The following is a 15,427-nucleotide window of genomic DNA, read 5'->3' on the forward strand; positions in this document are numbered from 1 at the left end:
TTTTTTCGACCTTCCTGATTTCCAAACATGTGGTTTTGGTACCTGTAGCGTTCAATGATGGGTAATTGCTGATGTCGTCTTCTAAAAATAGAGCAGCTTGCTAATCGTTTTTTGACAGTGAAAAACAAATAATACAGATGTTTATTGAATATCCGAACATTTATTCTTAAAAGGATAAAAAGTTGATGTTACCATAACACTAGAGTAGGTAGGCCCCCTGGTATAGGCTGCCCAGCCTTGCCTTAGCCCAGACAAGGTAGGCTTAGCAGCATGCACTACCTGCCTGAATTTCGGCTAGTTTTGATTATTTTACATCATGTATTGGTTTGATTTTTTCTAAGCCTAAAGTAGTATGATGTATTTGTGGAATGTATTGTATAACTAGTATTATAATGCATTTTTAATGACCTTTGTAATTCGTTTTTCTTAAGATAAATAAAAATAGCAAAATTTAGATGAATAAGTCTAGCGATGATGTCGTTAGCCGAGCGTTCGTAAATGAGAAGGTCGACTGTAAGTTGCATACGTACGTATTCTTTTTTCCATGAATCCATAAATTAATTTAGGGGCTCCAGGGGTTTTCCCCGAGGGGAAAAATTCAAAATTCAAGGTTCCCCCCTCTTGAAAATGATTTCATGAATCTTTGAACCTCAAAAAGAAAGGGGATCTGGGTTCTCCCGGGGAAAATTTTGATCACCAGATGGCAGGAAATGAGCTTTCTTTGAGGTGTCTTTTAATGACTTTTAAGTTCTTCAAATGTTGAGGTTTTCCCCCTGTTATCTTGAAAATGGTCAGGTAAGCTATCTCATTCTTATTACATTAAATACTAGTAGCCCTATTATGTGTGTATACAGTACATGACAAAGATTGAGTCGCTGCATACATATTCTTTTTTCAATTTATCGATCTGAACCCCAAATAAAATTGGGGTCGGGACCCTCCCCGGGAAAAGTTTGATTTTTCGATGGCAAGAAATGAATTTTCCAGATTTCTGAAGTATCTTTTATAAGTTCTTCAAAATTCAAGGATTTCCCCTGTTGTAAATTCTTTCCATTCTTATTACAGTAAATAGGCCTATGTGTGTAGGCCTACCGGTATGCAGAGATTTTTTTTAAAATATTTTTTTTTCAAGGTGGGGGGGTCAGGACCCCTGACCACCAGATCCGCCAATAGTATAAATGTAATAGACCTATAGTCATTGTTATTCATATTGCATTATATAATGCATTCGTGGTTCTTGCACTTTATTTATTTATTCTTTGAGAAATAAGCATCTTCTTTCATATAGTTATGGAATTGATAAAGAATTTGAATGTGCAAGTTATGTTTGACTGCGTCAAAGAAAGTAGAATTTGGCTTACAAAGGATATTGATTTGTAAATTATTGGTCCGGCCAAAACCGGACAAGCCGGACCACTTCCGACGCCCTTGATCACTATCACTGGCCTTAGTAATTTATTAAGAACAGAAACATGATTAAATAGTACATTTAGGCTGATATAATGTAGGGTCTGAGAAAACAGAAGAAACAGTTTCTCCAAAGGAATGCACTGAAATTGTATTTAATTCTGTTCTTGAACTTGTAAAGTGTCGATATTCGCAGTGAATGCATAAAAAACTAATTGCAATGTTTTGACTGCATCAGGAAGATATTTTGACTATTTTCAGGGGAGTATGACGTTATTCTGGGCCTACTCAAAAACAAGCTAATTTTTTTATATATATTCTACCAGTGTCTATGGTCCTATTATTTCTAGACAAAACTGTTTATATCCACTCCTTGCTATATTATTTAAGGTACCATTCCAATATTCAATAGTAGGCTTAACACTATAAAAATCAAAGATGGACAAAAATTGACTTTCATTATAATATCTTTAGGCCTCGACTCACTTTTTTTTTCAGGTCTTCGAATAGGTTTGAATTTAACGATAGAAATATGTTTGGGTAGCCCCAAAGTTCATGTATTTTAAAAATAAAGAAATGGTACCATATGGACAAAAGCGTGGTAGAAGAATGCACCCCAGGAAGCACACAGGTGTTCCATAAAGTGGTCAAACTTCCATAGCAGAATGCTTAGATCTGCCAATGTGTGCGTTTGTGGCATTTTGGTTTTTTTGAAAATTATAGAAAAAGTTTCGGTATTGTCAAAGATGTAGAGTGATTGGTGGTACAGACGTAAGAAGGGCCCATGGCCCTAAATGGCCCTAAATTCAGAATCCACTTTAATTATAGACTAATTAACCAGCTTTCCATATGTTTTTGTTAATGATGCATCATATTTTTTTACTGTAAATCCAGTAATAATTTTTTGGGATCTACAACAAAAATTATTCACTGATGCTAAAAATTAAAGAAAAATATATATATACTAGGTTGGGCTGTGAATTGTAAAATGACGTTAGGATACCAAAACGAGGCCCTGGCCTGTGGAAGTTCAATTCTAACTTTTTAAATAACGATGCCTATTGTTCGTGAAATAAAATAAATTATTAATATTTTAAACATAGAAAAAGACGCATTAAATAAAAATATTTAAATTTGAATTAATTGAAGTGCGAGTTGTAGAATATTCCATAAATTAATAATAGAAAATTAATAAAGAAATACAAAAAAGAAAGCTAGGCAAAAAGCAATAGAACAGTCAAATGAAAACCCATGATGTAAATGATGAATTAAAAAAACTGGATTTTTACCAAAGATCTTATAAACACAAGATACCGTTCTCCGCAATTTACACGTAACAAATAGAAGCGTCGGTCAAGGTTCAAAAGTTTTTAATTTAGCAAGAGGGCGCCATTACCAAAGAGAAAAAGTAATCAGTTTTGGAAGAGGGCGTCCTATCTGTTGCCATGGATCTGAGATGGTTCCTGTTCTGCTGTTCACGGGTTTGTTTGCATTTAAACTAATAAACTCTGGGCCTAGGCCTAAATAATATTATTACTAATTACTGTATCACATTGCTGGTTGAAACATTATTTACCTGTTCTTGTCCTTCGGAAATTTGTAAAATTTATGGTGAGGATTTGCCTTTGAATTGCTTTTGCAAACCGCACAATAATTTCCTCCACTAAACCTCATTTCATTAATTCATTCATTCATTCATTCATAGTTGTTTCTTAATTTTTACTCGCTCTGAAAGTGGTTCGCGTTACGCCAAACTTTGTTACCAAGTACGTTAATTGTTTTAAAGGGATGGCGCATTGTACTAAATCGACGCGTCTAAGTGTTACGTGTAAAGGTAAAGCCGCACGGTGTATGGTATGGTAAGAGCGGTCAAGGGTCAAAAGTTTCCAATTTAGTAAGAGGGCGCCATTCATGCCTTATTACAGAATTTGCATGCGTAAATCGTGGAGAACGCTATCTTGTGTTTATAAGATCTTTGATTTGAACTCATCACTGAGGACGAGTTAGGTGATCAGCTTGTCAGGCAAAAGATATCTCCCGGTGCTTAAAATTATGATTTATGGAAAATTACTGTAGCTAGAATTTCAAACTGTGCAGTTCAATATCAAGTCTGCGCCCTCTCTCGGGTCGTCAAAGAATTATAAAAAAGAAAGAGGTTGCGGAGAGGAAAAAAAACCATTCACTTTTTACCATGATGATGTCATCAAAGTGAAAAATAAATGACACATTCCCATACACCAACAAAACAAATCGGGTTTCAGCAAGGACTCAGGGCTCGAAATTCACACTAGCAAACTAGCGATTTGCTAGTAGGTTTGTCATAATTGCTAGGTAAAAATTCACAAACCAGCAAATTAAAAAAAATGATTGCTAGTTGAAATATCTATACAAAATATCTTGTAATTAGCCTAGTATTAACTAAAACTAGACTAAACTGATCTACAAAAACTAATACAAATTTTATTAAATTTATTTATTTATTTTTTAATTATGAAAATCGACTAAAAATGCCTATAATCGATGAAAAACGATCGTTTTTTTTTCATCTTGAGCACAAGATGTGAAGTGCGCCACCAACATTAATTTTTTTAAACCTTGCATTGCTTGCATGCATGCAACATGCTAAGTAAGCAGTGTGCAGAAAAAAAATCGCTCACATGTGTTTGTTGACGGAAGTCACGGGCGATGCAATCGGTAGTTAAGGCGAACATATTTAATTTGGTTCTTTTTAGATAATAAACAATGTTTCAGATATGATAATAATAATTTACTATGAAGCTTAGACAAATAATAGGTTACAACCTAAGCTTCAATTGGCAGATGTTTTAGGCCTAGCCTACTAGACCCTAGCCTAGCTAGGCCTAGTACTGTAGTAGTAGACCTCCTAACCTAGGCCTAGGCCTACTACTGCACCAGTGGCCGCCCACAAACAACTAGCCCCAGCTTTGAAAGACCAAGGCCTATCAAAATAAATATTGTACAAACAAATCTTTTATGTAAAACTGAGTTTCTGTTATGGCCTTTTTCTGTCAAAGATTTGGCTTGCTACCAATGCAGTTTTTGAAATCTCTAGGCCTAGCCCCTATCTAAACCTGCCTAGGCTAGCCAGGCCAAGGCTAGTCAGGCAAAAAAAACAAAAAAACTCCCCCCCCCCACCCCGGAATATTTCTGAGAGTGTGACACTAAACAAGTATATTTTTTTAAATTTTCAAAATAGTATGATATAAAATTAAAATAAAATAAATTTTATTTATAATTATATTATTTTGAAAAATTCCAATAAGCAGTTCGTATTTAATATGAAAACAAAATCACAGATACAAAATAAAAATTAAATAAATGATAAACTTAACTTATATAAAAAAATAAATTAAGTATAATATTAAATTTTTATTTTGTATCATGATTTTTTTTTTCATATTAAAAATTTTCTGACATGAATAAATATGCAAGGTATAGAAATCGATTTTTTATACTCACTTTATTATTATTAAAACTTTATTTTTACACGGAAAGCTTGTTTCACCCAGAGGGTGTTATTCTACAAGGCCGTGTTGTCATTGAAGTTGCAATATAACAGTATAAAATAAAACTAACACATAATCACACAAAAAAAGATAAAATTATATACAAATACCAGATATAAAAAATGAAGCAAAGACCAAAAATTTTACAAAAGTGTTTTAAATATTTTAACACTTGAAGAATTTCGAACATGTTCATCCAGTGCGTTCCAGAGAATAGCACCACGGTAAGATAAACTTTTCTTTTTGTATTCCGTGTGAGGACGATCAACTTTTAAGACATCATTTAATCTGGTTAAATAATTTTGTTCTTTAAATGTAAAATGTTCGGTCAAATAAGAGGGAGCCATGTTATGAAAAATCTTATACATGGTTATTGCTTCATTTTTATACAATTTGTTTTCTAAATTTTCCCAATTTAAGGTCTGCAAAGCTTGTGTACTTGAATCATCTTTTCTTTTTTCAGAATTATTTTTGCCGCTCTATTTTGTAAGACTTGTAATTTGTTTTTTTGAATTTGAGTAGATCTACCCCATACTAGGTTACAGTATTCAAAATGAGGAGCAATAATGGTTTTGTACATAAGAGATTGTTGATCATTTGATAGAAATTTAGAAGTCTTTTTCAAATAGTACAAACCTGGCAGAACTTTAGTTTTTACATTATCAGTTTGCTTATTCCATGATAAATTTTCATCGATATAAACACCGAGGTGTTTGCAATAACTAACTCTGTTTAAACAATTATTTTTTATATACAAATTAACATTACTGTTTGATAATTTAGAAAGTTTTTTCTTTGTACCAATAAACATACATTCAGTTTTTTGTACATTTAATGTAAGTTTATTGTTAATAAGCCACTTTCTAATGCTTTCATGGTCAACATTTAAGTTATGTACAACATTATCAATATTAGGAGATGAATAATAAAGTATTGTATCATCAGCATACATGCTAATTTTTACATTACAAACACTTTTTGGCAAATCATTGACATATAACACAAATAAAAGTGGCCCTAGAATAGAACCTTGGGGTATTCTGCAAATACTTTGACATTTAGTTGATTGTATACCATTTACATGCGTGGTATGGGAACGATCACTTAAATAATTTTTAAACCATTATTATGTTGTTATCAAGCTTAAAGGTTTTAAGTTTTTCAATGAGAATCTTATGGTCAACTGTATCAAATGCCTTTTTAAGGTCTAGTGTTACTAGACCTGTAAAATGACCATTGTCTATAGCATTTATCCAGTCTTCAGTATTGTTTAATAATGAAGACATATTTGAAAAATTTGAGCGAAATCCTGATTGGCAATTATAGATCATATTGTTTTCATCAATGAATTTGTACACTTGATCAAACACCGCCCTTTCTAATATTTTTGATAAAGTGGGTAATATTGAAATTGGCCTATAGTTACTAGGTTGAGACCTATCATTTTTCCACTTGTATGGGAATTGACCTGAAGATAAGGATAAATTCACTATGTACGTTAGTGGTCCAACAATTGAATTTATAGCAGCTTTGGCTAATTTAGAAGGTAGTTTATCATTTCCAGTTGCTTTTTTAGGAGAAATACGCTTAAGCTGTTCAAAAATATATTGTTCATTGACGTTACTAAAAGACAGACTTCCTATGTTGTCATTAAACTTGTCAGATTCTATATCTTCTCTTTCTGGAAATTTTGATGCAAGATTGGGCCCTACATTTGAAAAGAATATATTTAGACTATTAGCAATTTTAGTTGGATCTGATGTTTCTTTATTGTCATTAATTTGTAAATTTTGGATTTCATTACTTTTACTTTTAGAAGGTATAATGTGTCTTATGGTTTCCCATATTTTTTTAGGATCATTAGTATTTAGATTTTCAGAAAAGTATTCTTTTTTGCAATTTTTAATTTTAGTATTTACATTATTTTTAATTTTGCGATATTGATCCCATAATTCAGGGATGTTACATTTATTAGCCCTTTTTTTAAGGACATCACATTCTTGCATGATTTTTATTAGATCCTTTGTTAGCCACGGGCAATTTTTATGACGAACACGCTTTTTCTTAAATGGGGCATGTTTTTGTGCCACTTTTAAAAACTGGGTTTCAAACTAATTAACTGCATCATCAACGTTACCGTAATTAGTAATTTCTTCCCAGTTTACTTTTTGCATATCCCTTCTGAAATTGTTTTCATTAAAGTTTTTATAATTTCTACCTATTTTAAACCTATGTTTATGATTTATTTTCTTCTCCTTACCTAGTATTGCAAAAATTGCTGAGTGATCACTGATGCCAGTATGAAGTACACCAGAGTTACAAATTTTGTTAGGAATAGTAGTATATGATCTATAAGAGTTTTACTATTTTGAGTTATTCTTGTTGGTTCTGAAATTATTTGTTTGAGGTGAAAATTATTTGCTAAATCAACCATTTTAGTAGTGTAACAAGTCAGATTTGATGCCATAGTGTCACAATTTACATCACCAACCATAATTATTTCAAAGTTTGTACTTTCAACATTTTCAAGAATGTTTTCGACTTTATTAAAATCTCCCATCTCTGAATTTGGAGGACGATACCATGCAAATAACAAGAAAGGCTTACAATGAGGTTGTTTAATTTCTAAAATTAACAACTCCAGGTTTGGATTCATGAGATCATCTCTAATTTTATGTGTAAAACCACCATTATTATTTACATAGACTGCTACACCACCACCTTCTCTATTTCGATCCTTTCTGTATAGATCATAACCCTCAATGTTAACATCTAAATTTGGTATAGTGTTATTAAGTCTTGTTTCATTCAATGCTATTATGTCAATAGAATTATTCTGAATTAGATATTTAAAACTGTCAAATTTTCCTGTAAGTGTTACTATGTTAATGCCTAAGATACTTAGACCTTTCTTTTCAAATACAGCACAATTAACGTTCAGTTAGAATATCAGAGTGTTCATATTTGGTAAGGTTTGAAGTAAACAACATTTGTAAGTTTAGGGATTCACTTTCATTTAATACTGATAATTCGGCTTCATCTTCTTTGCCTTCATTTCAGTGTCGATTTCAACATAATTTTGATTTATGTCCTACAGTGTTACATTTCCAGCAAATTACAGGTTTTCCATGGCGTCAAACACGGCGAGTATGACCACTTTCACCGCAGTAGTGACAGTGAGTTGATGATGAGGATGTTTCCTGTTGAAAGTTGCTTTGTGGCTTCAATATTTGAACAGTTGAGTTGATACATTTAATCAGTGCAAAAGTTCCATATTTGTTAAGGTGAAGGCCATGATAGACAAACTTAGATGCATCCAAACCATATTTACATAAGAAGGCTTTAGAGTTGTCAATGAAATTACTGTATCTGGATTTGAGCATGTCATTAGTTTCCCACACACGCATGTTAATAGAGCGGTCATCAAGTCGGGGGAAAATTCCAGACAAATACACCTTTCCTGATATTCTTGGTTGTAGACTTGATACAAGTTCTTTATAATCCTCTTGTAGCTCATCCTTGTTATAGTTTATATCACTGCAATCGTTTGTTCCCACATGAACAATCACGTTTTTTACATGGCTAACATCCAATTCTTTTATAGCTGATGATACTTGTTTGACTGTGTATCCACGTACAGTTTTAACAGATGTGTTCCACAGACCCTTTGGCTTTATATGTTTCAACATAGAGTCTCCTATTATCAATGTTTCTTTAAATATTTGTTTCTGGATTTCCGTTGGAGTATGAGACTCATCATGGATTGTTTGGGTTTTATTTCTGGTTGTGTCTTCAGCTTTTGACTCATCTTCTTGATTGCCGGCATGGTTATCATTATCATCTTCAATTTCAAGAGCTCTAAAGCGATTGAATGTACTTATGGTGGGCACAGCTTTTATATCGCTTAACGGAGTGGATGCTTGAATTACTTCAGTTGAGTTTAATTCTTGTTCAAATGAAGTTAAATTTCCTTGCATTCTTGAAACAAGCATATTTATAACTGATTCCAATTTTGAGATTCTTTCTTCCAATGAAGATGGTTTGTGTTTCAGCATTTTTAAATGTAGGGTTGATTTCTAGTTGTTGTGTCTGATTGATAGATTCATTGTTTCCACTGTGATTTGTATCAAATAATAGCAAGTTATAGTTCTTTATACAGTTGTTGATTTCTTCATCAGTAAAACCATAGAAACTGTTCAAGTAAGAAGAGTCATTGATGTTTTTTCCTAGGTTACATCCTAGGCCAATTTTAAAATTCACCATTTCCAAATTTTGGCTAGCAGTTTGGCTTGGTGAAATCAGTTTACTCCTTTCACTATTCAGCTGTTATGTAACACTGGGCTTAGCTTCCTAGCCCTGATAAACAGTTTAAACAATGGGTTAACTAATTGCTTGGCTTTCCTTAGATTAAGTGTGAAGCAAGCTCTTGAAAACGTGGTAGCAGCCTAGAAATAATGTCTATAAAAACACCAAAAACTACAAAAATACCTTGTATTTTTCCAAAAGAAAAGCAAATTTAGATTCTTCCAAACTTCTTCTTCATATCACAAGAAGGTAACCAGATTATGTAGTACTTAACATATTACATCAATTAACCCAAAAATAGACACATATCAGACATGTCAACCCTGTTGACACAGCTTTTCAATTCATGGCTATTTCTTTGTAATATTTATTGTACTACACTCACCATAACAGAAAATATTATATTAAAACATTTAACACACAAATTTATAGAAGTACATCATTAGTTATTTTCATACAATTTATTTTCCGAAAATAATATGTTGAGTTGGTATCAATATATTTTACTAGTTGAGAAGCTCATTTTGCTAGTTACATTTTTAACAACTAGCACATTTTAGCGAATTAGCAATAGGTTGCTAGTGGCTGAAAAAGTAAATTTCTAGCCCTGGGACTGTACATCATTGCTATTACCACTGATAACTCACGTCGCATGAATGGCGCGGTCGGATAAGCATGCGTTCTAAAGAACGCCACTGGGATGCAACTCAATGTCAATATAAATGTCACCATATGTAAGTGTGCTTTATGAAAAGAGTACCCAAAATTGATCTCACTATACAGAACAAAGTTATGTCTAAAAGTAGATTGTGTCAAAATTCTAGGCATAAGTGAAAACCTTAAATGGGATAAGCATGTTGATAATTTAGCACATAGGGTTAACGGCGAACTGTGTATGTTAAAAATCTTTCGAAAGTTGAACTTTCCACGATTTAAAGGTTATTAGAATATGTTGCTCCTGTTTGGAATGCTGGGTTGACCTTAGGACATACAAAAAACTTTATAAAGATTACAAAAAAGATCTCTAACAACTACATTAACTATAATGAAGCTTGTCTCAGATGTAACGTTGAGCCCCTTTCTGAATATAATATTTGACAAGGGGGGAATGGTCCATTGTATCATCCACCCCAATATTTTGACTATGTATGGGATAAAATTAAACTTTACACACTTCAAAAAGACTGTCACAGAAATAATTTGCAATGTCTTATGCGCCTACATAGATGAAAATTAGCATAATGTATTAATGTTGATAACAAAATTATTTTAATCTAAGCTCTTATTTCCTTAGGTGTTAGATGTGTTTGCAAAGCAAGCCACATTTTCACACTGAAAGGTGTGTACGACATCAGTAATAAAGTATAATACATACTCCAAGTTGAAATACACGCCATCGTGTTGGGATTCAATATTTCGACATTAATTATGTCATCATCAGGAATTCCTTATGATGACATAATTAATGTTGAAATATTGAATCCCAACACGATGGCGTGTATTTCAATACTTGGAGTATGTATTATACTTTCTTATCTGAGATTAATCAGTGGACCTTTCGACATCAGTAATTTTATGTCAATTCCAAGAATTTTTACTAATCCAATCCAGCTTTGTATGTTTCTGCCCCAAACCAAGGCAAAAACACTTGGTGCTGCATCAACCGGGTAAAAGTATACGTCAACAGACGTCAGGGCCCTCTTTCCAGAGGTGTTATCACTCCTTAAGTTAATGCTGGTCTGTCCAGTTACCTCATGCGAGTGTGAAGGCAACTTCTCAACATTAAGGCAACTCAAGACCTGGTTGAGAAACAACATGACGCAAAGGAGGCTAAACTATTGTGCGCTGGCCAACATCCACAAGTCAAGTTTTGATCAATTCCGATGAAATTAGAACTAAAAACACAAATTTTTTGCGTGCATTTTTCTGGGCTTTATAGCGTTAGCTTTCTAAGTTATTTAAACACATAATAGTCCCAGACCCAAGAAAAAAAAATTTAAAATAGGCGTAGATCGTTTTTCAAAAGAAGGACCTCAATGTTTAATGATGGTGAAAGAATATGTTTGTAATAAATAAAGCCATAATGAAAATGCTTTTATTCAGTTTCAAAAAAACATGTGTGGCCATACAATATATAACATACAGCCCTAAACGCAAAAAAAAAATTTGCGTGCTTCGCTCGCATTTTTGAGGGTGAGAATTTGTGCTTGTCCTCCTTTCCTTCTAAGTTATTTGAACAGTCCCAACTTAAATAGAAAAAACATTTAAGATAGATCCCTTTACCTAAAAAATTATTACCTTTGCTCCCCCCCCCCGACCTAAGACCCCTGTTATGCGCCTGCATGGTGGGTCTGAGGTGGTATAGAATCTGTGAAAGTCTCTCCCTAGCCTCAATTTCTGGATGCATATTATATCATTTATTCGTCATTAAAAAAATTAAAAATAACAATGCACACCTAAAATCCCACGATGGAATTGATGACCAGGACCCAAAAAAGGGCCCCAAGTTTCAGAAATACACAGGGCCTCCGGTCCCATCATTACGCCACCGACTAAGAGGTTTATCGTTCATGGGAGAATGTAGGCCTGTTTATTATAAAAGTGTAAAAATGAAGAAAGTCAATAAAATACTATAAAATATTAACTTATTCTTCCACTTCTCTTTTTGATGCACATCAATCACTCCCTCATGGCATTCAACAAGCGTTGTGTATATCTCACAGATATAGATATGCCATATTTTTAATTGTAATATTTTATTTTCATTTTGATCAAAATTTCAAAAAAGTAGTCATCAAATTGCACCAATTTATTTTGCAAAAACAAGGTTTCCAGCTTCAGAGGGGGCACATCCCCTGTCGGCACAAGCGCACACGTTGGTGCTTAACACGCCAATCATCCCCTCCAATGAAAAATACTTTTCTACGTCACTGGTGGGACCATGTGAGCGGTCGCTCTTGTTTTGTATTCAGAAGGCAATATGATGACGTCACAATGTGCGATCAGCCATAGTGAGCTATAAAATCATATCTACAACTCATGTGTGTAAGAAATATTGGGGGTCACCTTTCATTCAAAGGAGATATAACTTATTTAAAATAGGCATGATTTTGAGCATTTAAAAGAGTTAATGCATGAGTACGCTCACGTTATGATGCACACACGGAAAATTAAGGCACATGACATTCATACTTGCAGGGCTGAAAATTAACCTCTAAACCCAAGTAGCCGCAGGGCCACTGTAAATACACGCCACTGGCCCTGGTCAAAATCAGGTCATCCTGGCTTTTTTCAGCATAACATTACAAAATCAAGTACTGTACAAACATAACTTTATATATACCTTCAATCTTGTATATTCGGTCTAGAAATGAATTTTACCTCTGCTGTATGGCATTGTATCTCTAGAAATTCTGCTTTAACATGGTAAATGAACAACTTTCATGATCTACTGTACTGTAACAACACTACAACAGAGTAATAATATACTGAATAGTGTGATAGTGAAACACATATTTACAGCTACTTTTATGCGACAATATATACTTATTTTAAAAAATTTGAATAATTAATGAATGTAGTTTAATAGTCTATAATTTAAGTCGATCCATAGATGAAAAAACTTTTTCAGCCAGGGACGATCACCACTGCCACCAGGAAAGCTCGACAGTACATCCATCATATTTTGATTCGTTCTCATACCTTCGTTGTGTAGACAATGTTTTTTCATTTGTTTTGTTTTTTTAGTTGGTGGTGCCAAACAGTTTTCCAAATATCTCCACATTCCAGGACCTTGACAGTCCAAATGAATATTTCGGCCTTTCTGCACACGTGAACGAAAATCGATCACTGATGAAAAGTTTTAAGTTTGTGTCACGTCATCATTCGTCCCCTACCTTACGTCACTGTAAGGGAATGCCTAAATGCCGATTAAGAAAACAACAACAGGTGCGGGGAGCAATTATAGTATAAGCCTAGTAGTGCCGTCGGGGTCCCACCTGAACTCTAGGGCCTAGGCCTAGAGTGTAATCGCAAATGAAGCCATAATAGAAGACCTTAGGATGATTCTTTTAAGAAGAATTCGTGAAAATATTAGGCAGTAAAAGAGAAAAATTACAAGAAAGCGCATTCTCAGAATCCACAGTATAACTTTTGTTGTAGAAATCAATTATTTTAGGGATTTTTTTTCTTGGTCGCCAAACAGGGCGATGTTTACAAAAATGTCTGTCGCCCCAAGCAATTGTAGTTGCCACTGGCTATCTGACGACCATTAATTTCTAGCTGTGTCCTTGATCTGAAGTTTTATGCCCATTAAATATGATTAGCAATATTAATTGGTTATGATGGTATGGGATCATCAAAGCCTGGAGAAAAGAAAGATGAGGAGGAGAGGGGGAAGTTGGTTAGAAAAATCATTTATTTTGACCATGATGACATCATCAAAATGTTAAATTTTTAAAGAGAATGGTCTCAAATACTCAAAGTTATGAGACGATCGATCAAAGATAAGTGAGATACACTCAAATGAGTATTTTAACAAATGACATCATAGATGAAAGATTAAAAATAAAAGTTTTTTTTATTTCAGATGGCAATGTGATGACGTCACAATGTCCAATCAGCCATTATGATCTATAAAGTCATATCTACAAATCATTTGCTTTAAGAATAAGTAATAAAAATTGGGGGTCATCTTTCATCCTAAGGAGCTATAACTGATTGAAAATAGGCATGATTTTGGCAAATTTTCGTGAAGCGGATCATCAAAAATATTTATTATTTAGAGGCTCAAGGAGCTCAATATGATCCATAGTGAAATGGATTGAACAAGGAGAAAGAAATAATAAGTACTTCTTTGGTCACGAGAAAAGTAGCAAAGCAAAAAGATAAAATGAAATTTTAAAGATCTGATGAATTGTACACGTCTACTACAAACAGCTGAAACACTGGAGAACAAGTTAACTTACTCCAATCTGTACCAGATACCATAAGAGATATGTGATTACAAAGGAAAAGTGCTCACTTATTAAATATTTTATCCATGTTTCTGTAATATGTAGGATGGGGCAACAGCATTGTACACAAGTGCTTTCAGTGGACATACTGATATTTGTAGACTTCTCATTCAATCTGGAGCCAACAAGGATATTCAAAGGAAAGTAAGTGCAATGCTGTTACATTTTTGTTTCTGGTCTATTAAATTTTATGTAGTAAATCCGATATATCATTAATGCTAATTGATGAAGTTGTATATATATATATTTTTTTTCTCTTCTAATAAACTATATGTTGACATACTTTTTATTATTATATATGTTCCCCACTTGCACCAGTTACCATAAGATAGATACCATGTTGAATAGGGCAATGACATCTTTTATAAAGATAGGATGAAGAGATAATAAAAGATCATCTCTCTTAGTTTATGTCATTTATACACAGTTCTAGGATGCTTAGCCTATGATGAACGATTGGTCTTTCGAATGCAGGATAATTAGAAAATAAATGATGTACCCAATCTGTACCAGATACCATAAGAGTGATATGTGATTACAAAGGAAAATCGCTCACTTATTAAACATTTTTATTCATATTTCTATAATATGTAGGATGGGGCAACAGCATTGCACGCAAGTGCTTTCAATGGTCATAATGATATTTGTAGGCTTCTCATTCAATCAGGAGCCAACAAGGATATTCAGGAAAATGTAAGTGTGATGTTACATTTTTGTTCCTGGTCTATTAAATTTTATGAATTAAATCTGATGTATTTTGTATGCTAATTGGTTAAGTTGTATATTTTTTCAGGATCCATAATCTAATATACTTTATATGTTGACACAATATATTTTTTTATAACCACCCGATCTGTACCAGATACCATAAGAGTGATATGTGATTATAAAACAAAAGTGCTCACTTATCCAACATTTTTATCCCTTATTAGTATAAATGTAGAATGGCGCAGCGACATTGTGTATATATATATACATACATACTTACACACATACATACATATATACATACATAGGCCTACACATACACACATACATACATTCATACTGACTTTCATATGCAGAAGCCATATTCACAGGCATTCTGTCTGTTGCTGTCGTCAAGAACAGACGTGTTTTAATAACGCTCCTACTAAGCCCAGGGTTGTTTTATCGTGAAGGTGTGCTTAGAAG

General features: G+C 33.4%; 1 protein-coding gene across 1 annotated transcript; it reads left to right on the plus strand.

Moving 5' to 3' along the window:
* Window positions 1-13,587: 13,587 nt before the first annotated feature.
* On the plus strand, window positions 13,588-15,056 carry LOC117121222 (ankyrin repeat domain-containing protein 39-like). Its single transcript, XM_033266349.1, has 4 exons — window positions 13,588-13,641; window positions 14,300-14,398; window positions 14,849-14,947; window positions 15,048-15,056. Exons 1-4 carry the CDS (start codon window positions 13,588-13,590, stop codon window positions 15,054-15,056), a joined length of 261 nt encoding a protein of 86 aa, XP_033122240.1.
* Window positions 15,057-15,427: the final 371 nt, after the last annotated feature.

This window comes from Anneissia japonica, unplaced genomic scaffold (assembly GCF_011630105.1).
Source record: "Anneissia japonica isolate Jap-2015-1 unplaced genomic scaffold, ASM1163010v1 scaffold4760_len149829_cov215, whole genome shotgun sequence".
Lineage (NCBI taxonomy): Eukaryota > Metazoa > Echinodermata > Crinoidea > Comatulida > Comatulidae > Anneissia > Anneissia japonica.